General features: G+C 42.8%; 2 protein-coding genes across 3 annotated transcripts; both read left to right on the top strand.

Moving 5' to 3' along the window:
• The first annotated feature begins 1,429 nt into the window (after positions 1-1,429).
• On the top strand, positions 1,430-25,550 carry dnajb4 (DnaJ heat shock protein family (Hsp40) member B4). Of its 2 annotated transcripts, XM_084058808.1 has the most exons (4): positions 1,430-2,029; positions 3,827-4,407; positions 5,896-6,152; positions 25,423-25,550. In XM_084058808.1, the coding sequence occupies exons 1-3, from the start codon at positions 1,819-1,821 to the stop codon at positions 6,124-6,126; spliced, it is 1,023 nt and encodes a 340-aa protein (XP_083914934.1). In that variant the 5' UTR covers positions 1,430-1,818; the 3' UTR covers positions 6,127-6,152; positions 25,423-25,550. The 2 variants fall into 2 exon arrangements, with proteins under 2 accessions (XP_083914934.1, XP_083914933.1); XM_084058807.1 differs by lacking the exon at positions 25,423-25,550 and having other exon boundaries at positions 5,896-7,031.
• On the top strand, positions 18,342-25,506 carry map6d1 (MAP6 domain containing 1; the record flags this gene model as incomplete). The annotated part of the gene is made up of 3 exons (XM_084056794.1): positions 18,342-19,358; positions 20,800-21,121; positions 25,423-25,506. Exons 1-3 carry the CDS (start codon positions 18,814-18,816, stop codon positions 25,504-25,506), a joined length of 951 nt encoding a protein of 316 aa, XP_083912920.1. The 5' UTR covers positions 18,342-18,813.
• Positions 25,551-25,778: the final 228 nt, after the last annotated feature.

Genomic DNA, 25,778 nt, shown 5'->3' with positions numbered 1-25,778 from the left:
TAGGCCTACTACTGATTGGTAGGCCTACTTCACTACCAAAGACAGGGCACTGTTTTTTCAAGTCCAATAAAATCTTCCATACATGTTACCTATAACTGCACCGTTCTGTGTAAAACTTTGTATGGACACTCCCAAGAGGCCAAGGAAAAACCTTTGACCTGCATTTTTCACATCTGCCTTTTATAGCGCCACCAGGAGGCTAACTTATGTAAAAATAAAATAAAAAAAAAGATTTATCCAGATTTCACGCAAATCGGTACACATGATCTCTATAGTCATGTGATCAAGACCGATCTGTTTGATTTTTCATATTCCATCCTGATTGGCTAAGATTGACATCTAAAGTTTGCAGGTGTGGCCTGTTTGGAACAAAAATCAGCAAATCATGAATGCAGCTCAGATTGCAGTGAAACTTTGCACGCATGCATTCGCACTATGTTGAGGAACAAATGCCACCCTTTTAACATTGCCCTATTACAACGCCACCAAGTTTTTTGCACACAAAAAAATAGATTACTCCTACAAATTTTGTCCAAACATCAGGCAAATCGGTACACATTATAGTCAAGTGATCAAGACGGATCCTCTGATTTTTCATATTCCATCCTGATTGGCAAATTCCAAACATTACTGGCCCACAATAACCTACCTACGATTTTCTTGATTTTCTTACCTTTTCAAGTAGTCACAGAATATTTATCTCCAGTATGATCGATCCCGTGATGGTTGCTAATCACAGAGGGTTTCACTGTGCTTCTGCGAAAAAAGAAAAATGTCATCGCGACCTCCCGTTTGCTTTGAAAATAGCATGTCTCGGCCAAAAATACATAGTAAAAAAAAGTACACACAGGAGCTGAGATATACAGCCTTTTTAAGTAATAAGTTAACGAGGAAGTGAATGGCGTAGTAAATCTTTGGATCACTATATCTTGGGTTCTGTGTGAGAAAAACGAAAAATAATAATATTTAAAAATATGTATTCATTATTATTATTATTATTTTAATCAAAAACGGAGGATTATCCGTCAATAGCGCTCTGGGCAATTGAAAAATCGGACGGATTATATGTCAATGGCAGTGAATGAGTTCAAATTAACTGCTGTACTGTCTTAGGCGACTACATTTATCAAATAAAGGTCTTATCTTGATGTATCTTATCTTATGTAATCTACAATAGCCTACAATAATAGGAAATAGGAACAGTCTGGAATCCGGATGGATCACTCACTCACTCACTCACTCACTCTCACTCTCTCTCACTCTCTCTCTCTCTCTCTCTCTCTCTCTCTCTCTCTCTCTCTCTCTCTCTCTCTCTCTCTCTCTCTCTCCCTCCCTCCCTCTCTCTCTCTCTCTCTCTCTCACGCGCATGACACGCGCCCGTACTCGTCTGTTTGGTAGCCTATACTGAGCTGATCTCTCATGTCAGATTGAACTTAAGCCACAACAGCCAGAGTAGGAGTTTGCACCTCTGTGGGTTGTAAGAGTCCAGTATGGTGAATGACGTGTCTCGTCTCAGCATTGGCTTTCTAGAAAGAGCGTCTGAATACCAGTGTGGGTCCGGACGCAGGGGAGGAGGAGGGCGCTATGTCTATTTAAAGAGGGTCCTAGTCACGGATAAATAACACGGCGCGTTGAACAACGGCCTCTAAACGGTCTTTATCGGTAGCTGTTATTGTTTAGAACTAGATCCATTGACACCATAATATCACATTTTCATTTTTAGTGATTTAAGTTGAACTGACAGGCAGCGCCCACATAGACAGGATCGACTGAACTGAAGCCGCTCTTCAACGCAGGGGCCGCTTTGGGGGGGAAAAAATGGGGAAAGATTACTATAAGATATTGGGTCTTTCTAAAGGTGCGGCGGACGAGGACGTTAAAAAAGCCTACAGAAAGCAAGCGCTGAAATGGCATCCGGATAAGAACAAGGCGGCCAACGCCGAGGAGAAATTTAAAGAGATCGCCGAGGCTTACGACGTCCTCAGCGATCAGAAGAAACGAGACATTTATGATCAGTACGGCGAGGAAGGTAGGCTACATTATGAACCGTAAACACCTGGATTGTTACTGTGTAATAGCCTAAGTATAACTTTGGCTTAATACGATTAACCCGTTATAGGGCGCCAGCCTGGTTAAATCAGTGCTGATGTTAGCCTTGGATCAAGACTCAAGAGTCAGACTATCATAGATGTATTTGATATTTGGATATCTATGACATACAAATATCAAAATTGATTAAATAGCCTACATCTATCTTGATCCAAGGCTATATGCTGATGTAGAGTTGCAGATGCTGTCCTATTAAAAGTCACACAGTGATCGAGGGGCACCTAATATCAAGCACATTGCTAGACGACAACGTTATAGCCTATTTTAGTAGATTGACTATATTCTTGTCATTATGTAAGAATCAGCGCTGCAATTGTGGTCAGAAATAGAAGGGAACTGGGCCCATTTTCTGGGAGAACTGCAGTTGTGGCCCCATGGGGCCATTTAGGGACAACTGGGCTCATTCACAGTTTTATACATTTTAAAACCCATTACAATGACGAACACTGAGGCACATTAGCAGATCTGCACTTTCCCATGGTCCCTAAAACATAATGCAGTGTCAATAGGCCTACATAACAGCAGATACAGACAGGATTTGTACATTTTCTCAGCTAAAAATACATCACTGGTAAAATCATTTGTGCTTGATATATTTACCAAACAAATTAATAATGGTGAATGTGACACACCAAAATGTCATTTCAATCAAGTATACAACATATATTTACATAGGCCTAACACTATCCCCGATTCAGGTGTATAATTAGCCTATACTTTGGGATACTTAATAAAATAATTAAACTTATGCACAAGTGCCCAGCTCTCTTGCACTGAAATAGAATGGCCACCTTTTCATTCTGCTGCAATAAGGCCAACAAGCACAGTAGTGTTGCAGGCTGATCTGCTGTATGATGAAAGAATAATACAATCTTAAAGCATACATTTCTGAATACTGGATGATGGTGGTACTGTGGTACGGTATTACTGTATGTCTGTGAGTATACGTGTGTGTTGGCGGTGGGGTGGTGGGGGGGGGGTGGGGTGGGGTGGGGGGGGGGGGGGGGGGGGGGTAGAGCACTAAGCTGTGCTGTATTGCAGCTATTAACTTAGTGCAGTGGGTCTCAACACTGGGTCTAGGAACCACCAGTAGTAGTGAGGGGGTCCCATGAGATGCCCATTATTACATGTACAAGTAAATACAACTAGAGAACATAAGAATGGTTATTTTAGATTTTTTATCCGTTTTTGTGTTATCTCCATAGCCAAGCCTATAGAGTTACATAGACAGTAAAGGAATTATGGACCGAATGACTACCATATCGCAGTGGTTCCAAAACTGGGGGTCGGGACTCCCACGGGGGGATCCAAATAATTTTGGGGGATCCACAGATGATTAGCTTAATGTGTTTTCTCACTCAACAGTAAACAAACCAACATACAGTTTTCACAATATTTATCTGTGGAACTAAGTCAAACTAAATAAATGTAATGCCTACAATGCCAAGTGCTTTCAGGGTGGGGGGGGGTCCCCAGTTCAAATATGATTATTTTGGGGGGTCGTGGCCTGAAATGTTTGGGAACCATTGCCATATCGGATCAAATCATGTCTAACAATAAGCATGTTCTTAGATTGGTGTCCCAGAAATAAAATAAGATATCTTAGAAAATTGGGCGTTGAGAATCACGGTGCAGCCACTGGAGTCTAGTGGGGATACGTTGTATACGTTTAGAGAGAACACTTAACACTGATGACAACATTTCTGTTGACCACCAGGTCTCAAGGGAGGAAATGGACCCACGGCTGACGGACAAGGTAGCAACTTCACTTACACCTTTCATGGAGACCCCCACGCCACATTCGCCACCTTTTTTGGGGGCGCCAATCCCTTCGAGATGTTCTTCGGGCGTAAGGCCAATGGGCGTGACGACGAGGACATGGAGGTGGACGGCAACGATCCCTTTGGCTCTTTTACAAGTTTTAACCTGAACGGATTCCCTCGTGACCGGCACGTGGGTGTTGGCGGGCAACCGCGGCGGAAACAAGACCCTGCGATACACCACGAACTGAGAGTCTCCCTGGAGGAGGTTTTCCACGGCTGCACCAAGAGGATGAAAATCTCTCGCAAAAGGCTCAATCCGGATGGCAGGACCATGCGCAACGAGGATAAGATCCTCACTATTGAGATCAAACGGGGATGGAAGGAAGGCACCAAGATCACGTTTCCGCGCGAGGGCGACGAGTCGTCCAGCACCATCCCTGCTGACATCGTTTTCGTCATCAAGGACAAACCACATGCACATTTTAGGCGAGAAGGGTCTAACATTGTATATCCTGTACGCATAAGTTTACGACAGGTGAGTGTCGCTCTTTGCACCCCATCTGTGTAAAATTCACATAGTGCTATATTCTATCTGCAGAGTGAACGAAAAACTAATTTCAATGAAAGTTGAATACTGCGATCACAAACTACCTCCAATGAGCGAGCTTGTGCGTCGAGCCTATTGTTTGAGTAACCCAGATGTGGGCCAAAATTTGCAGTACTTGAGCTTCAAAAATCCCTCCCGATCCCGGAAAAATTCCCAGCTGTGCACTTACTTAAATATTTGACACCATCCCCAATAAATAAATAGCCTATGTAGGCTAGTCTATAGTAGTTGGAGGATAGATAAGTCAGAAGGAAGGGGTGGATTCTGAATTATTTAACCACTTAAACCGTATATAATTGACCAGTGTCACAGGGGTCTCTACTAGGACCCCTCCTTTTTTCCCTCGACACTAAATCTCTTGGCCAAAAAGTGAAAACAGCCAATCTACAAGCTCAGAGCGCATCGTCCCCAATAAATAAATAAATAGCCTATGTAGGCTAGTCTTATAGTTGGAGGATAGATAAGTCAGAAGGAAGGAGTGGATTCAGAATTATTTAACCCCTTAAACTGTATATAATTGACCGGTGTCCCACAGGGGTCTCTACTTGGACCCTTCTTTTTTCCCTAAATCTCTTAGCCAAAAAGTGAAAACAGTCAATCTACAAGCTCACAGTGCATCGCAACACTATTTTCGCTGAATGTTTGCCCCAGAATAGGGATGCTAGGGTTCATGGTGTTAATTTGGGTTGAAAGGGATGTTTAATGTTCAACATGGATGCGTGCATTGAAAGCCATGGCTACGATCAGCCTCCCTGAAAAAAATATTCTCAGTTGACTTGAACCATGGGCCTATAAAGATTAAACACACAAAACCTTGGACATGTTCAAATTATATAATTTGGAATCTTTGGCAGCAGCAACACTGAAGGCAGAGAGAGAGAGGGCTGCCCACGCACATGCACACTCACAGCGAGATGTACTTACCGTATATGGCTTCTCATGCTCTGCTCAGTGTTTGGGCCTGGTTCTCATGGCCTCAATGTCCAAATATTTTGATTGCTGCATGAAAGCGACATCAGGCCTGCCACCGATGATGTCATGGATAATGACATGAAAACATTGATTTAGTCCTACGAGGCACCGTGGTTTCTGTCAAAAGTAAAACCAATCAGTATTTTGAGCATACTAAAACATGTTTTCACAGACTGGTACTTATATAGAAAGATAGGCTAAAGCATTATACCGCATGCATATAGTGTGTAGAAATGGACCCAAATGGACTAAGGCTTTTACAGTGCAGTCCTAACGTGCTGACCACTGGTTGAGTGGGTAAAACATGACACTGGCAGGACCATCAAATTAAACTGCTTAAATAACTTTCAGTTGTAAACCATTGTAGTTGTTGCGCAGAAATGTCCACTGCATGACATAACGTTCTGTGATGCCTCGCTGACTTCCACATTCATGTCATTGCAGTCACTGTGCGGATGTTCAGTTACCGTGTCAACGATAGACGGGAAGACGTGCAACATGAAGATCACGGATGTCATCAAACCTGGCATGAGAAAGACTGTTGCCGGACAGGGTCTCCCCATGCCTAAAAACCCAGAGCAGAGAGGAGATCTCGTGGTAGAGTTTGACGTGAACTTTCCAGAGTCGCTCCCAAGCAACGCCAAGGATGTGCTGAAACGGCATTTACCTACTTAGGATGGAGGACATGGACATGTCAAAGGGTGATATTCGCATGCCAGCGCTCACTCTCCCTAACACATACACACGCATGCACACATGCGCGAGTGCACACACAAACACAAACACAAACACAAACATCCACCCGCATACACCCACACACACACACACACACACACACACACACACACACACACACACACACACACACACACACACACACACACACACACACACACACACACACACACACACACACACACACACACAGAGAGTACAGAGTACAGAGTACACTCACAAGGACAATGCTATACAATTCACAGACAAACACCCTTCAAATGAATGTGCAATTTATATTTTCTATCTATTTGGTGTTTTTATAAATACCGTGCATGCTACCAAGTGGATAAAAGAGCAAGTAAAAGAGGTTGTTCATATCTGAAAGTAAATATTTTAAGTGCCACTTTCACTTTATCTTTCTGATTTGTGTGTTGGTTTATTTGTGTTAGTATTTTGACATTAAGTTTATATTGTATGATGTGCAAGCCAGGCAATCTTGAGTGAATGAAAAGATTTTACTGGTTAAAAAGTTGTCGAGTGACTAATATGAACCTAGGAATTAATTATACTGTGCAAAATCACGCATTCTCATACTTTCTCCTTCTACTTACCTTTAAGAGGCACTCTTTGTCAATGAAATGTTATTTGTAAAATTATTTGTCTTTTAAGTTTATTTTCACATGAAGAGATACACGTTTATTATATTTGGAGGCTATCTTTTATGTAGAAATGTTACAGGGAGAGTGATCTGTATATGGTATAAGTGATTTTGTAACAAAAGTTCTAAAATGTACACTAAAGGATATTCAGCTGGAATGAACATGTACATTCTATAAAACTATTAAACTTGAATTTAGAAATAATCAGTCAATTCAAATTGTTACAGAATCAGAAACAGCAGACAAGGTTTAGCTGTTAAATGTGAATGTCTTCGATTGCAGGTCAGATGTACAGAAATCAGATGAAATATATTTTTATTAAATCTCCTAATGTTTAAAGATATTGATGGCATGAATGCAAGTGTGTAAATATAGCCGTCTCAGCTGCTAGCTGTTAGCTGCCAACACAAAGACCTTTGGGTTTCCCACCAGGGGACGCCATATGAGTCATCATGGTCCAGGATCCCAAATAGAGCCATGTTAATGTCAGCAGCAGGGGCCCACTGTGCCAATAGACCCTTTCACAGCGGATGGGTTAAGGTAAATAACATTGTTTCATGTAGGTGTTTTCCATTGTGGTTCTACTGTATATCTGCTCTTAAAATATGTCTGCTGTGAAAAGTGTCATTGTCACAGTGAATTTGAGGAGCCAATGACTGACTGACTGTCACAGTCTACTGCAGAAAAAATGGGTGAAATTAATTTTTCGTTCCAACTGTGAGATTTCCTATTATTCCCTTCTTTTCGTCAACAGGTCGAGATTACTTTCTACTGCCTTTATATAACTAAGACACGACTACTGGATTTTTAGCACTAAGATTACAATTTTAACCTTCAGTACTGCAAAACTTAATGGAGTAATTGGTGGGCCAAAATAGGCCACCCCTCACTCTGGACCTGGGTGCAGTCGCACCATCTGCGGCCCCTATGCAACTGTCCCTAGGTGATACGCTGTACCCACAATCCAATAACCCAAACCATTACCTAAACCCTAACCCGAAACTAAAGGCAATAGCATGCAACCTTCCAATACTCACACTGGCACACAGTAGTACCAAAAGTCTTTGTGAATGCTGCTTTCCTTTAGTCACCCATATTCACAGATAGCCAGACAGCCTTTAATCTTCCAGACAGAGCACACTACTGTGCTTGTGAGTCAGAGCGATGGAGGCGAGGTGTGAGAGCGTGTTAATGTGAGGCTGGTAACTGGCTGTGCGGTGGTGTGGTGAATGCAGAGGATGACAGCCATGAGAATCACACCTGCCCGTTTCAGAGAGAGGGAGCTCGATGTAAGCTTCAGCCTTGGGAACGGGGGGAGGGAGGTGGGTAATGTTTTGGCCCGGGATAGAGTGGGTGGTGATGTGTAGGTGGATTCAGTGGATTCTGCTACAGTGAGAGTGGGAGGCTAGCAGTCATTCAGTTACAGTGCCCCCTCACCAGGAAATGCCGCCCAACTCTCTAGAAATAAGAGAGAATTGTTGATTGTGAACTTTTGTAGATTGTGTAGATTGTGAACTTTTCTCTGCTTCCACCTATAACAACCCCCAATCAAGGCAGCGTCACTTAATTGTGTTTGTGTGGAATGTGTGCCAATAGATTTGTGTGCATTGCCTGTTGGTACTCAAACGGAGGGCAATTTAAAGGCAAATTTTGTAGTTTGTTTTCCAGTTCAGTTTAAAAACTACAGGGTAAAAACATGGCAGGCTGCATGAGATTAACCTTATACATTGTATACTTGTACATTGTGATGTACGCAACACAGCTGCAGCTGATCAAATGAATAACGGGAGTGTTTGATTTATGTGTGTGAAATTCCAAGCATTGACGTTATTAATCTTACTTACAATCTTACTCTTGGCCACTCTAGTCCGGAAAGTCGGGAATACACGCCCTGCCCGATGTGCAACAGTCCAGTTATCTGATGTACTCGTTGTACCTGTTGTCAGCACCACATGCGTCGAGTTCTATGTTGTGCCGCCGCTTTCATTCGCTTACTTTATCTATGGCCACAGCTCTCATAGTTTCTATTCCGTTGCACACGCTGCCACTCATATTGGTGACGCAGTACAAACATGGCGCAAAGCTCGGCCAATCAGTTAAGCTGACGGGTTGGGTTGGCCAATCTAGGACTTATATTGGCTAAGCGGCACAAACCTGAGGCAAAGCTTCACCAATCCTCCAAAGATGCCAACCACACCGAGATTTGTTGCATCCTCCGCAGACCTGTGGTCAGACAGATACAGCTACATTTCTTACTTGGCTTGCCATGTTTTTAACCTGAACTGAAAAAAACCTACAAAATCAGCCTATGGTTTCATGCCCCTTTAAAGAAGGATTTTGCTGATCAGTGCTTTGTTGGTGATGCAATTTTCTTCTCAAAAACCTATAGGAAGTTGTCTCCAGAGATGGATTCAGAACCAAAAACAGCATGTGCAACTTGCAAGAAGAATAGCAATTAAAGAACATATTAATAGGCCACCCAGTACGTTCTGTCTGGGTGAGGCAGTATGGAATAAATGATTCACTATGACCAGACTCCTCCCACTGACTTTCACTGGACAAACCCCAAGTTTAAAGGACTCTTATATCAGGCAACTAGCATATATCATGTTCCTGTCGGTCATATTTCCTCCCCATCACCCTGTCAGCCTTGCCAAGATGTTGCAGCCCTGAGTTGTCAAGCCGGATTTCAACATTTTCTGGCACAGTATAAAAGGTCACTTCCCTCTGTTGGTGCAATGGCCAGCCCGCCACATGGAGTCAAAACACAGCTGCCTCAGATACATATACAGTAATGGCACCAAGGGGAGAGGAGGGCATAACTTAAATACAGGCAGAACTCCCCTGATGAATGATTGCTGAATTTAGCATGGTGACTCAGTGCTACATCATGTCCACTTTTAGAGGAAGAAAAAACACCTTTATTTTTAAGTCTAGCTCACTTTAGTTTAGTTTATTTTGATCCACATCAACAATTTCACCAAACGTACCACACTATAATCCAACAGTTCATGCTGATTGATCAAAAAGGCATAGGCTGAAGCTCAAAGCTTATTTGTGCACTTTCCAGGCTTTGACTGATAATAGTTATAGATAGAATATTCAGTTTTGTCAATTTCAAAACATGCTGGTTTCTAGGTTAATCTTCCACAAAACACCTTCAGTATTGTAAAATACAGTCAGGCCAAAAGCAGTCCTAGACAGACAGTTAGACAGAGAGACAAGGAGAGACCACGAGAGAGACAGACTGACGCAGTTTGACGTTACTAAGTAAGTACTATTATAGGGGCATGCCTCCTGGCGTAGATTTGCGCTCCACTATGCGCACCTTTCTATGTTGCTGTATTTTTGGGGCGGTGTAACCACCCCCTATAAGTGAGGTTTGGACACTGACCAATCCTGCACCGTGATTGGCCAATAGTCTACAACGCAATCTACAACGCTAACCCTTCCACAGTCAATGCAAATCTATACTTTTGCAAAGTCAGCCAACCACATTACAGCTAGTGTCATCACCACTAGCTGTAATGTGATTGGCTGACTTTGCAAATTCAGGACTGTGATTGGCTAGCGAAACACATGACACATGTGCAGCCCTATGAATAGCAGTATGGACTTAAAAACACATTTATGTTTTTTTTAAGTGAGTCATGTTGTGATGACCACACACCGCCCACTTCACACTGGGTGTGATTCTTTTTATGGTAAACACATGTGCATATGTCTACCATGAGTGTAATCAATGCATGTGCCTGCCCTGCATCTGTTCATACACAGATCCTGTTCTATATCACCAATGAGACTGTCATGAAAATGTTGGGGGGACTACGGCCCCACATCAAAGACATCAGAACGGAGGTGATGGAGGCGTACAAAGCTGAAGATTGTTTCACACACTCCAACATGTACTGTGTTGACTATGAGGCAAGGACTCAATAAATAACACATTTAAATGTTGTTCTTTATACAATGATAATATCAGAGCATGTCATGATCCACCTTGTGTCCCAAGGCGCTGGTTGAGAAATACCAAAGGGAGAACAGGTTCAACTGATATGTGTCCTACAAGACAATGTTGGAATACCTCAAATCAGCTGTATAGACCCCTTAACAGACGACGTCACACTGGTAAGAACCAGTATGCGTGCAACCAGTATGCGCTAAATGAAACCCATTCTATCAGGTCTCGCCAGGACGTGCCACACTAGCCAACACACAAGAGGGGGTTGGGGTGTGCTGAAACTAGCGCACCCCGAAACAACAGGTTGGAAATTGATTGCGTGGAAGAATCACCTGCGCATCCAGTCTCAATGTTAGTAAACAATTAATTGGTCTATGGCTTGGTTGCTTATGAGGTCTTTAGAGTTTGTAGTGCACATATTGTACATGTACATACCTCCAACAACTATATTTGAATATGCATAAAGACTTGTAAATTCACAAATCAGTCAGACAAGAACTATTTAACATGTGATTGATTGATTGATTGAATACTTTATTAACAGATTTGCAATAGTCAGCCTTGAGGGCTTATTTCCATTGTGGTCCTGTGTATAACATAAGAGGACAGGAAGTAATAATAATACAGTTTACCCAATTGATCCTCCTGTGTTCACATAGGTAAGTGATGTTTTTGTTTTGTTACAATAAGTGTTAAAAGCTCTATATTGTGATAGTACTATACTTAATAGGGTGTTTATTCAGTAACAGGAGTCTCCCTGACTCTCCTGCTCTTTATTAAAAAGAAAACATATTTTCAGGTCAGGATACCAATTTTATCCAATCAGGAAAGAGAACTCACACAGGATACAAGATATACTAGTGCAATTGGAAGTGATGACACAAAGAAATGAGCAGACATAATTGGAACTGGAACAGTAATGTAAGCTGCATGATAAAATGGATATGCTTTCTCCTGATTGGCTGAAAATGTGCAACCCACTTGAAAATATTATTTTCTGTTTATTAAAGAGGTACGGGGGATCCCTGCTACCTAACAAACACTCTATAGCAATGATTACTATCAGAATATAGAGCTTTTTCTTTTTAACAAAAAACAAAAAAACTTAAATATATTCATATTAATGCCCTGCAATGGTTATGAGATTATACAGGAGAGCAGCTGCAATAACTGAACTCCCATACACAATTTCATTAAAGTTCTATAAATTATTTTATTCTCTTATTAGGATAACTGTCTTTATTGGTCATGAAGAAACACTACTGATGATGCTCAGGAAATCCACTGTACCAGGACCAAATTCCTCACATGCGCCACCCTGTGATGCTGATGGAGCATTGCATGATGACAATTTTACATCACTTACTGAATGAGTGGGCTGGTGTGTGATGATTAACACAAGTGTGAACCTTCAATCAGATGGTGGTATGAACAGCTGAGACAACTTCAGTGTTTGGGAGCAGTATTTAAATACATTCAGCTTATGAGTATGAAAACGAAAGTTTTGTAATGGATAATGTCATCTGTAAATGGATTTAGAGACAATCAGGCATCATCAATTTATAGGCATTTAGCAAATGCTCTTATCCAGAGGAACCATGAGGGTCCAATTTTAACACTGAGGTTTTCTTTTTTACTATGCACTTCTACTACTTATTCTACTAAAACTGTATCCCACATTGTGCAGGTTCTTTACGACATAATGTGCTATGATTTCTCTCTTAAATACTCTTCAGAGTATATGTTTAAATATTTGTGTATACATTATATTTACAATGTGTACAATATCTATGTGCATGTGTGTGTGTGTGGATAGTTTGTATTGCCTATTTGATGGTCAATTGTTTACACCAGACAATAGACACAGAAGCGTAATATCACATTGTCTCCTACAGGTGGTAGTGTTGCATTGTTATTTTTTCCCTACTCTCCTAGTTCTGTATAATACTGTATGTAATTATGTATAAGCTACTGTATTTTGGAGCAGTTCCAAAAAATACATTCCCATTACAGTCATTATACTTATGGCTCTGGAGTGCATCCTACCAAGAAAACTCTTTGACCTCTCCAAAGTAAAGAACTACAGACTGGTTCAGGGTGAAAGACAGGCTTTCCTTTTTTTTTTTTTTTTTTTTGGCACAATTACAGCAGTGCATGAGGGGTAAACAAACTAAACAAACGACCAAACAGACAAACAAACAACATGAATGGGAAAAAGAAGAAAAGGACAAGTCAAAAAACATTAACATTCTTTTTCTTTCTTTCCAAAATGCTTGTGTTAGGGTTAAAATCTGAACCCTATAAATAAGGCACGAGCCCAAGAAAGATGAAAAGATGGTTTGGTACAAAGACCCCCCCAATACCCGTCCAGTCAACACCCCAAGAAATGTGAGTCAGACACCTGGTACGTCCAAAATGATCCATCTGTATTGCTCGAGTGTGTACACGGAGGCAGTACAAGTTACAGACAAGAATATTAATCACACACTAATGATTCAATAACAGGCCATAGTATTTATACACAGTTGGACTTCAATGACATCAGACATAGGTGCATCCTTATGATTGGCTTTAAGACCCTCAGACGTAGGATGGGAGTCGTAGGATGGACAGGCGTCTGGCTGTCTTAATATTAAGTTGTTGTTCATCTTAGGGTGTCCTTGTGTACAATTCTCGGTTCCATAAACAAGTTGTTCCTTCGATATCATAGGACATGTGTATGGTTTTATCTGTGACAGGGTGACAGCTGACAGAGTAAATTAGTGACAATATCCCGGTCATACAGATCATCTTACACAGATACAGGTCATTTGGCATTTAATCACAAAGTGTTGACCAAGACAGGTTTTTACTGATTGGAAACATATGGAGCCAGCACCAGATAGCAAATATGGAGCCAGCACCAGATAGCAAATATGGAGTCAGCTACATGGCCTTGGTAGAGAAAGTATAGTAGAGTTACAAAAGGCATGTTTAAAAGACTGAAGTACAGGCTCAAAAAGACATCACTATATTAATTTGACTGGTTAGATCGATATTTCTAGATCATATCAATCTGGTCCACAAAACATATCTATCAGCTTGAATGATTTTTCTAACCAACCCCCATAACCAATCAAGCCTGCCCATTCTTCTAAAACAGCAACTCCTCAAAGTCACAAGTCGCTCCATGCTACCTCACAAACCTCAGTCCTCATCCTTGACCTATCTGCAGCATTTGACATAGTAAACAACCAGCTTCTCCTGGACACTCTTCCTGTCAGAAAGACAGCTGTTCCCGTGATAACGAGGTCAGAAAGTTTCTGACCTCGTTACCACGGGAACGGCACTCAAGAAACCTTTTGACCGGTGTCCTCCAGAGATCTGTACTTGGCCACCTCCTTGTTTCCCTTTACACCAGATCTCTTGGCCCTGTCATATCATCTCTGCTCACCCCTACCTCTGCCACAGATTACAGAGTGCATTGCTGCATCTATGGCTGTTATCTCACAATGGATATCTTCCAAACACCTCAAGCTCAACATAGACAAAACTGAACTTATCTTCTTCCAAGTGTTCCCCCTTGCAAGTTGTTTTAATTTCTATTGAAAACACCCTGGTGACTCCTGCTCAAACTCCCAAGAACCTGGGAGTGGGACCTGTTCTGTAGGTTTGCACTTAAACATCTCAAGGATCAGGCCCTTCCTCACAAGGAGTCTGCATGCCCAACTCCTTATCCAAGCCTCAGTCATCTCCAGGCTTGACCATAGACTGTAAAAAAGAATGGACAAAGCCACTCCCCTGCTTTCTACAGAACGAAAATTAAGCCGATAGTTCAGGAACATGCATTCCTCCATCGTTAATATATACAGTTGGCCACGCCGGAACTCAAACGCTATTGGTTGAGACCAGACACGTGACCAGCGAACCGGAAAACACCCCCAAAAATGCTATTGGTTGGGTAGCTTGTCAATCAAGAGCGGGGGCGGGGAATGAATGCTATTGGTTGTGTAGGTTGTCAATCAAATCATCCCGCCCCTCCTGGAGCATAGCCTACTTTATCGTCAATTTTAGAATAAATGGGACCATAATTTAGCAAAACGCATATCATGATGATTGAAAGGAGACTTTAAACTAGCGACTGGAAGCATATAGAATTTATGACATTTATTACGGTAAGAAAATCTAGTCTAAAGTTTGTCAAAAACCCATTCACTTGCGCTAAAATAAATTCTTTCTGACACTTCAGGTCGGCGCAGGGTAAAACAGCGCCACTCTGGCCATTCATAAGCTTCCGTGTTGGCCTCATCGTAAATATCCAAGCCTTGCCCCTTGGGCTTGACTACTACTCCTCCATTCATTCTAGTCTGGGCTGTAGCACCGTAGACTCACTTCCTATTTTTGCAGTATGAAAAACTCCATGTTACCCCGAGCACTCCTTATTTCCTTGTATAACTTATTTTGATTGATGCTGATTGTGCTTGTACTTTCTCACATATACTGTGTATGTTATTTAGATAGACGTATAATCATTTTAATAAAATGTATACTTTATTGCATGATTAGCGTTCAAGAGACATATAGTACAGACAGGCTAAACATAAATTAATTATTCATGCAAAACCTATATGGATGCCGTCCTTATATAGTTTTTTAATTAAAGTAATTCCTCATCTTCAGTCTTTTTTTCCTTTTTTTTCATGGAGTTGGCAAGTGACAATATTTACATAAACATAATGAACAGCTTCAAAACAGACAAATGTTCTTTTTGTGGGGCTTCTGTACCCCATGAATTGAATACACAGGACCCCAATGGAACAAGCCATAGTGCTTTCTTGAGTTTATCCTTTTAGTATGGACCTGTACTTCTGTGCTTTTTTTGGCCAACTGTTAATAAAGTATTCAGTCAATCAATCAAAAGCAAGGTCAAAGCTATAAAAGTCAAACAGAAGTGGGAGAAGAAATCGGGCCTGGAGATATCTGAGGAGGATTGGAATGGTATTTGTTAAGGTCAAACTAGAACTACTACTCAAGAGCTTGGCGGGAATTCGCCTGGAAGAATACTTACTTTACTTTATTACCCCAAAACTGAAAAGTTTACAACAGGGCTGTCAAGGACAGGGTCAATGTTGGAGGCAATGTGTTAAAATGATGGCAGATTATCAAAGAAATAGAGCTATTTTTTAAATAGAAATTGAATGTTCTTTTGTTACAGTGTATCTGGGGGAAATTCCTGTTGAACTCATGAGCCGGGACTTATATCTGTATAAAATCATTTTGGTTGCTTGTAAGAAAGCCATCACTCGGAAATGGCTACAGGCCACACCACCTACCAAGGAAGATTGGACTACAGTAGGCCTAGTCAACGAGATAGACTATGGAGAATCTGACCTTCTCTCTTAGGTTGAAAGCGGATCAGTATGTGAAGAACTGGAAAAAATGGACTTCTTGATGGGAAATGTAACTCATTAATTGAATGATTGCCCACCTCAACAATTTTTTATGTTAATTTGTTTGTCTTTACTTTACTTTTTTAATTCATTTTCATTTTACTTATTCCTTTTCTGTGTATGTGTCACTGTCTTTCTCGTATTTGTCCTTTTGTTTGCTGAATTTTCTACCTGGAAAATAATTTAAAAAATACTTTTTTTTTCTTTTAAAGCGAGGTCAAAGCTAGCTCTGGTCCATAGCGTTATAGGAGTTCTCCTTCTTCTAATGCTATGGACCAGAGCTAGGTCAAAGCCATATTGTCTTTTGCCCCACAATGAGCGTTGTTTTCCCCTTGAACCACTCCATTTGTCTCTGTTGAATCTTCCCCATTTCCTCCCTGTTTTGAAGTTTGCCACATTGTCAGTAGATATTGGACATCTCAATCCTCAAATGCCTAATTTATATCATGTCCACACTGTGAAGTTGTAGATCAGCTATTTTTTGGCTCAGGACACCTATAGAACATCAGGCGTAACCATATATTCAGGATGCCCATCCTGGTGCCTTCCTCTTTTTCACTGATGCAAGTAGTTCTGTCTCTCTCCTTCTACAGCAGAAGTGTGCTTCATGCATGATGACCTCTCTCTCTTCATTTCATACTCAGTGGAGGGTTATCTAAAGCTGTCCCTCTGTATACATTTGGCCAATAAGAACCCTTAGTGCTGCTATACACGTGCATAGCCTATCTCTCATTGCCAGTCCTCCATGGGGGTTATAAGTAATTGCGGCAACACTTGCTCATAAGGTACCCGTAATTAACGCTTAATTTATGATTACTTAATACATTATTTAAGCGTTAATTAAGCATTAATTCCTTGTATTTCATCATCATCATTAATTAACATCATTAGTTAATCATTAGTCAAGCAAAGTTACTTAATACATTTAAGCGTTAATTAAGGATTAATTCATCATGAATTCCTTGTAATTCATCATTAATTAACATCATTAGTTAAGCAAAGTTACTTAATACATGAATTAATACTTAATTAATGCATAATTAATGCTTAATTAACGTTTAATTCATGAATTAAATAATCATAAATTAAGCGTTAATTACGGGTACGCTACCTTATGAGCAAGTGTTACCGTAAGTCCGTAATTGCTCAGCCTTAATTCAAGAAATGGCACGCACACAAAAACACACGAGAACGGCTAGACTAGAGAACCAATGGAATAGAGCAATTTGAGGCGACAAGAAGTAGGTATAGCCTAGGGAAAATTGCCGACGTTCAAGTGTTGAAAAAGATTCGTGTATGTAGGCTAAATTCAATTTGATGTAGACCATTGTTTTTGCCTGTGCGCTTGGATCTTCTAGAGTAGCTGCAGGTGTTTGCATTCAGAAGGATTAGCCTATACTCCAATATCCCATCATGAGACCTGTGGCACTGCAGTTAAATTATGTAACCTCGAACAACTGAGAAAGACATTTAACAATATTTGTTTTACTTCAGTGATTTGCGAATTGTGTGGGTGGAGCTCTGGTCCACGAAATACTTGTTGAATTAAAGTCCTTTGTTTTCCATGGTTGGAGACAAGCCTTTGATCAAGACTATCATAGATGTATGTATTTGATCGATTCAGGCATTTTTATATCTACGATAGTCTTGGCTAGCACCCCACAGAGCGTCCTGAACTTTCACAAGTAAATCCCGTATTACTCCAAACATGTACAAATGCAAAATATAAGCTGCTTATTAAGTTGCCCCAAATGTTAACTCGCGCTTCGGAGTCTTTGTGCAATATATTTGTCGGTATTCTTAAATAGATACGTGTTTTAATCCCGCCTGTGCATGAACGCCACCCCCACCGCTCGTTTACTTCCTGTTTACATTGAGTAATACTGGCTTTCACCAGATGCGCCTCGTCACTACCACCCATTGAGGAATATGGAACTTCCGACAGAATCCAACACAGACGGGATTAAAACACTTCTTTATTGAAAAGTACGAACTAATACAATGCATACAGGCTCCGAATGCCGAGTTAAAATCCGGGGCTGCAGGGTTAGCACTTTATATATTTTTCTTTGTACAAGTGAAGTACGGGCTTTCCGCGCGGATGTACAGTGACAATTGTGGGCTGCAGCCCAAGACTATCATAGATACGAAAGTAAAAGTCAGACTCGATAAAATACATCTATGATAGTCTTGATCCAAGGCTAGTTGGAGACATGAAGAGAAATTGATTTCCTGGCAGATGTGAACACGCACTAGAACTGAGGAGATGCATCAGGCTTGAATCATTCCTCTGCACAGTCAAGGCACTATCGCGAACCACGTGTTCAAAGACAATCCCCGACGATCTCCGTTTCATCCGTGCTGGCATTCCTCTTCTGGACACTTGGACATCCTAGATCCTAGATCCTGGACATCCTAGATCATTCCTCCTCTGGACAGTTGGACATCTATATCCTCGCTCTCAGTTCTCCTGGAATGGACAACATTGTACTCTAACTGAATGTAGCCTAACGCTTGTTCTTTACAATTTCCGTTGCTTTTTTTTCCATTTCTTTGCTTGAAATTTGATTTGTTGTTTTTTCTTTAAGTCATTATTATGGCTTGGCCGTGTATCAGCAGAGTGTGCTGCCTGGCTCGCTTTTGGAGTCAACTGGATAAATCGGACCTTTCGGTCCCGCTGACCATCCAGAATTACTCGGACATCGCCGATCATCAAGAAGTGCGGTCCGTCACCAAACGGGTGCCCACGGACCGCGTGACGAGGAACTTCTCAAGCCCAGATCCCCACCACCGTGGTGGGTCCCCGAAGGCACCCACCGGCGGCGATGCCCCGGGATTATCATCACGGGGATCGTTCCGGGGGGCACGGAAGGAGCCCAGTTACAAGCCCCGGGAGGACTACCATCCGCCAGGCGTGCCTTTCCAGAGCGTCACCCAGTACAAGCAGGATTTCAAACCCTGGCCGATTCCCAAACGGGATAATTTCCCTTGGATTAGCAACGGAGGCAGGGCTGGTGGTGGTGGTGGTGTTTCGGACAATGCCAGCCAGCAGCAGCAACAGGGGGAGAGGGTGGACAGAGGGGAGCGGAGCAGAGGGGAAGAGCAGCAGCAGCAGCAGCACACAGGCACCAGCTGCTACAGGTAGACCCTCCACTTCTGTGAGCGCTGTCCCTTCAGCACCACGCACTGCACTTCAGCACCTGTCACTGTCCACTATATAGGCTGCAGCACTATACAATAGAGCAGGGGTCTTTAACGTTTTCAGGCCAAGGACCCCCTAGTTGAGAGAGAGATGAAGCAGAGACCCCCTCTATATTGTATAAAAATTGTGTTTCAGATTTAACTTTTTTTTGGTTTACTTGGTCTGCTCTTTTTTCCCTCCACACCAAACACCTCTTTGCCAAAAAATAGCCGATCTACAAGCTCACAACGCCTTGCAGCGCGAGGCGTTGTGAGCTTGTAGATCGGCTATTTTTTGCTAAGGTTCTCCTCAGAAAAGGGATGCTTGGGTTCAAGTGGTTAAGGTAAAAAAATAAAATCATATCACAAAAAGATTTGGCGGACCCCCTGTAGTGACTCTGAGGACCCCCTAGGGGTCCCGGACCCCCTGTTGAAGACCCCTGCAATAGAGCTTCTCAACCCTTTTCTTTTCGAGGACCCCTATATTAGGCTGAGTACGGACCCCCAATTTGAAACAAATTTTGATCCATGGGACCCCAATCTATTGCAAAATCCTGCCATGTTCATTTAACTCTGAGAGTGTACAAATGGAACCAAATGGAATACACTCTCAGAGTAAGGGTTCATTTGGTTCCTATAATTTAGCTGGGGACCCCTGGAAGCCCCTGGACCCCACATTGAGAACCAATGTACTGCATCTCACCATTACAGCTGGGCTCTCTTTAAATGTATGTTCAGAAAAAAACTGCTAAGTTATGTTATGTTAAGTAGGTTGATGGCAAATTAGATGTACCCATTAATAATTCATTGATTGCCAGCATCTGGCCAGCTAGATCCATATGGAATGGGGGCCCACCATCAATAATTCTCTCCCGCATTTCATATTCTCACACTGGAGTGCTAGGTGGAACTTTAATCAATAGTGAGGATAAGAAAAGTTGAGCTTGCATTTTTACCATCCACGAAAAGGTTAGCTGTTGACTCCAGGCCTAAACATGGAACATAACAGAGTGCACAAAGTAAAACCCTGAGTATATATATAATTTACCCAATATTTACACTCTCAGAGTTAAATCAAGCCTCAGGATTTTGCTGTGCACATACATTACGATCTGATAATGTCTAAGTCATTCTTTGATGGTGTGGTAGACAAAATGTACACAAAGCCCTCATCCATATTTCACATTTTAATATTCTCCATACAGGATACGTGATGGTCTCAATACCTCCATAAAGGAAGCGCTTCAAAAACAATTATTATTGTATTATTATTGTCTGAATATTGAATATGAATAGTTTTGTACATGCACAGTGAATACTAAGTTTTACTTGAACTCTGAGGAGAAGACAAATGGAACCAAATCGACTCCTTTTGAGTCGAGCGACATCTCTTATTCTCCAGGCAGGAGTACCGGCCTTGGACAGGGGTGAGACCGGCCAAAAGCACCAGGAAGAGCCCCTCCGCTCCATACACCAGCCCTGTGTCTGAAGCTCCCCGCCTGTCCCCTGAGACCAGCTACCAGGCTGCCTACAGTGTGGAGGCCCACAAGTCCATAGCTCTGCACCAAGCTGACCATGTCTCTGCCACCACCGCCACTCATCCCATCCCTGCGCCTCTCCACGCTGGCGGGATCCCCAGCCCCTCAAACCGCCAGCAGAGCAGCGTGTCCGAGAGGCCAGACCTCAGCATCACAACCAAGGTGGTGAGCGCAGAGACCTGGACGGTGCAAAGACGCACTTTCCGTTCCATTTTGTTTATTACACTGAAATTAACAGACGTATGTATTGAGTGCAAAGGGAAAAGCTTCCCACTCCTAGGCCTGTCATAATTATGAAATAATCGCCCGATCTCAATTATTTGAGATAATTGTAAATATTTTTCAGAATCGCCATCCATTCGTTTCCATGTTGAAAAATGGCATACATTTAAAAAAATGTGCAGGTTTGTGGGAGCGGTAGGTTTAAAAGCAGCATGCAATGTATGTATCTGAAAGTCATCTTCACATCTCACAGGTGTCCTGATAATGCTGCCGGAGTGTCTCCGAGAAATGATACAGGATTCTGTCCCAGAGCAGCTCAAAGTGACCCAGCTATTTAAAACAGGCCACATACTGTATTAGGTAATGCCAGGCAAGTGCTCCAGCTCTGCTCCTGACTTTGGCCTGAATAGAACAGGCCCGATGAGTACAGAGAAATAAGCAAATGTTCATAAATTTGGACATTTCGTCCCAGATTTGTGTTCTCAGAGAAAATGAGACTGAGAAAACAGAGATGGGCAGATGTATCAATAGATTGAACATTTTCACTTTACTTAGGGAAGCGGAGAAGTAACACAATTCTGTCTGCGCCGTCTTATGCTTATGGTCAGCTAAACCAGAAGAGGGGAGTTTGACATGACCTCTTTTCTTCTTGCTCTCTCCTGGGGGAGGTTACTCTGGGCAGCTGTTACATGACAGGGAAAATGTTTTAGGGAATCTCCAGGGGGAGGGGAACTTCCGCCTCCTCCCCAGCCCGCCTGCCCACACTGTTCAGTGCCATCTGCCAGTGGAGAATATTGTCACTGTGCAATGTGCCGCTCTGGCCTAGACTGGCTTTAAGTGCTTTGAAGAGTTCAGTGGAGACATTGGCTGCCCTCCTGTCAACATTGCTCCTGGAGAGAGCAGAATGTTTCCAGTGTTTCTTGAAAACACAATTAATGCATGAGTAGACAGAATGACCTGGCTGTTGGTCATTTGCATAATTCTAATATTGAATGCCCCAGTTAGATCTCTTTGGGGGCCCTTAAGTCTATAGTATTGTTTGATGCTGGTGGAGGTCGATATGAGAGGTGACAATGGTCACAGTATCTGTTAATAACACCTGCCCAGTAGTGAGTATTTACAGTGTTACTAGAGATTGTTGGAGACTACAGCGCAAGGCGACTGTGTATTCATATCCTTGAGAGTACAGTAAAAACGTATGTAATGATCGCTACATCTACAGTGTCATTATCGACCCTCAACTTTCCCTGTTAAACACAACCTTGCATGTATTCAAGGGAACAGATGCACTCACAGGAACTCTTAGGCACGTGCGTGTGTGCGCAGTGCGCACTGCGCGTGCACGCACACGCACACACACACACACACACAACACACACAGGTCACAGTAAAGGTCAGCTTCATTATTCAAAGTTTGAGCAGAGAAGTGAAATGATTCCTTTGGGTTCATTCTCAACACACTCACGCGGCGCACGCTTGCATGCGAACACACACACACACACACACACACACACACACACACACACACACACACACACACACACACACACACACATACAGGTCACAGTAAAGGTGAGCTAGATTATTAACGATTCCTGTGGGCCACTTCTCAGCACACATACAGTATCAAACACAAATGCATACTATGCAGTCAGGCAAGTGTTGGGGCAATTTTCATCAGTCACTGTACGATCTGAGAACAGGACAGAAACCAGCCTGGCAGAAGATCAGGTCAATCTTACATAATCCACCTCAGTCACCGACTGCCTACCCACTGCCAATTCATTACTGACTCACTCACCACACCCCCAGATGTCTGACCAAACACTACACATCCCACTAAGCATCCACTGGGGATTGTCTATGCCCCCAATACACACACAGCGGACACACACACACAATCGTGGGATGGGGATTAACTCAAATCAATTTGTTAAATTGCGGACACTAAATATGATTCGAAGGCATGCGCAGCAAAGGCGACCTGCAGCTCAGAACACCAGATACTTTAGTTCCGACAACCGCAGTGTTCTCTTGAACCCATTGAAGGCAGGGATGTGTTAAATGAGATCGTAAACTGTGAAATGAGGGAACAAAGCGTTGCTTAACCTGGGGCCAGGCTGTCTGCTCGCGTGCCCGCGCACAGTTGTGCGCCACCGAGCCACTGCATTCAGCACATGAAGAGCAGCGGTGTGAGTGGAATGAGGCCCGAGGCAACCTCGACACCGGCAAACCGTAGAGAACGGGTAGCATTACTGTATGCTTACTGTAGAATGAATGTCTTAACCCACCTGAGGCCGATTCTTCTAAATGCTGACAGTTTTGGGAAAAAGCTCTGTTGCTATATCAGTGGACCCCCAAAATGTATATGTATTTGGCCGCGGACCCCCATCTCAAAATATTTTGTTCCAGGGACCTCCAGAAGCAAAGAAAAATTGCAGATCTAAAAGCTCATAGCGCAGCACAAAGTGACGCGCTATGAGCTTGTATATCTTTCCCGGTTTTAATGGGTTAACCGGGAACCACACTGTTTGCCATTTTACTTTAAGTAGTGATCCGACGCATGACAGATTCCAGGTTATTTGCTTGCAGAGGCGGCATTTTGTATTTGTGCTGTCAGAACACCAAGGGAACTTTCCCTGAACTTCTGAATACTGTGCATGAAAGTGTTTTTTTTTTTGTGTGTGTGGCGCTGACACAGATGAACGGCGGGGGGACGAGAATGTTGCTCACAGTAGTGCTTCACTGTCGGGGTGAAACAGCCCGCAGGGACACTGCATCCTGAAACTCACCTCCGAATTTTTTTTTTGTTTGTTTTTTTACTCGGCGGCGCGTTGCCCCTCCTCTCGCCTTCCTGAATAGTGTTAAGCCTGATTTAGGCATTTTGTTTTGCTCTCTTAACCGTTCCAACCCATTGCTCCCTCTCTTTCTCTTGCTGTTCTTTTCACTTGGACCTGTTCCCTGTTCCCACGCTGCCTTCCTTGGCATACAGCAGTGTCCTGTGCCAAGTGGGCAGGGCTCAGTCAGGGTGGAAGAGTGCGATTTAGATAGAGAGAGAGAGAGAAAGAGAGGGGGAACAGGAAGAGAACAAAGGAGATGGGTTAAAAGGATGAGAATACGAGAGAGGCACCGGCTGTCTGTGTGTGTGTGTGTGTGTGTGTGTGTGTGTGTGTGTGTGTGTGTGTGTGTGTGTGTGTGTTTGTATTAGTGTGTGTGTGTGTGTGTGTGTGTGTGTGTGTGTGTGTGTGTGTGTGTGTGTGTGTGTGTGTGTGTGTGTGTGTGTGTGTGTGTGTGTGTGTGTGTGTGCGTGCGTGCGTGCGTGCGTGCGTGCGTGCGTGCGTGCGTGCGTGCGTGCGTGCGTGCGTGCGTGCGTGCGTGCGTGCGTGCGTGCGTGTGAGAGAGAGTGTGAGAGAGACAAGCATGCAAGACAGAGTGAGTGATAATGGATTATTTGCCATTCTGGTAAAGTGTGATGTTGCAGTAAGGCTGCAATCTTTTTCAGCGAGAATCTAATTTAAGAGAAGCAGCCCTTGCTACTGCACACAGCAGCAAAATGTGTGTGGAGGTGTAGGGAGGTGTGGGAGGAAGATAACACCACACAAACACACAATTATGCACTGTACATGCACACATTCGAAAACGTATGCACATCACACACACACAAGCTTCAGAAGCTGCCATCGTTGACAGCACTAATAATGGGTAGCTGTGTGCACAGTCTGCTTTTCCTCCAGCAATGATGTGCCTTTATATCTAAAGTGCCGCTGGGACAGCAAGCCTACAATCTCTGTCAACTTCTGCTCGGATTACCTACTAAACATTGTCTGACTTCCACTGCTAGGCAAACAAGAAGCAAGAAGTGTTACTTAGAGCAGCAGTCTGGATTTTGCCACGTAGACTGATCCAGTAATTACTGAGAGAATACAATAAAGGCAACATCTAAGTGCAAAGAGCCCTTTAATTGAACCCACCCGATAAGATTGCAGTATGGCTTTGAGAATCGCTACCATCAGCAGAGCAGAGTGCTCTAACAGAAGCAAGCAGTGATGATGTCAGGCTGTCTGTTTTGACAGCAAACCTGATGCTCTTTGACTGCACACCTCAACCGGTCTCCTCTGATTTCACATGACTGGTGTGAGCAGCACAGCCGTTGCCCTTTTTCTGTCATCATGCTTCCGGACCACTGCAAACCTCAACTGAAATGAACCACTCTACGTTTGTCTCTGATTGTTTATTTATTTCCTTCTCTTGCTTGTGTGTGTCAGCCACAGGAGCAGCTAGTGAAGACCAAGCTGTCTCCCAACCCATCTGCCGTCTTTCAAAGTAGATCGAGGGTCTTCAACATCTGAGGCTGTGTTGAAAACAACCAAACCATTCCAATCGGCCCGGCTCAACACAAGGAACGAACCAGAGGAAGTTTTCCTTTTATTCCGTGACCACAAGAAATCTATGCAAGGGGAATGTACATTCTGTGTGCAAAGTCTGTAGAGATGCCGCCTCAGTATTTTAATGGCTAATTTATACTGCGTCGTATGATGGTATCCCACCCCATTCTGAGCGTGAGGATCTGCTATTTTCGGCTTGGGACACCATCGTACGACGCAATATAAATTAGGTATAA

This window comes from Gymnoscopelus microlampas (genome assembly GCF_963454915.1).
Source record: "Gymnoscopelus microlampas genome assembly, chromosome: 5".
NCBI classification, from domain to species: Eukaryota; Metazoa; Chordata; class Actinopteri; order Myctophiformes; family Myctophidae; genus Gymnoscopelus; species Gymnoscopelus microlampas.
Note: the sequence above shows the minus strand (reverse complement) of the source record. Positions and strands in the feature narration are given on the sequence as shown.

Bases quoted from the DNA above. Each gene is read 5' to 3' on its own strand.
- dnajb4 (XM_084058808.1), top strand. From the start codon at position 1,819: ATGGGGAAAGATTACTATAAGATATTGGGTCTTTCTAAAGGTGCGGCG. The intron at 2,030-3,826 runs GTAGGCTACATT...GTTGACCACCAG, and splicing joins TGATCAGTACGGCGAGGAAG to GTCTCAAGGGAGGAAATGGA. The intron at 4,408-5,895 runs GTGAGTGTCGCT...ATGTCATTGCAG, and splicing joins TACGCATAAGTTTACGACAG to TCACTGTGCGGATGTTCAGT.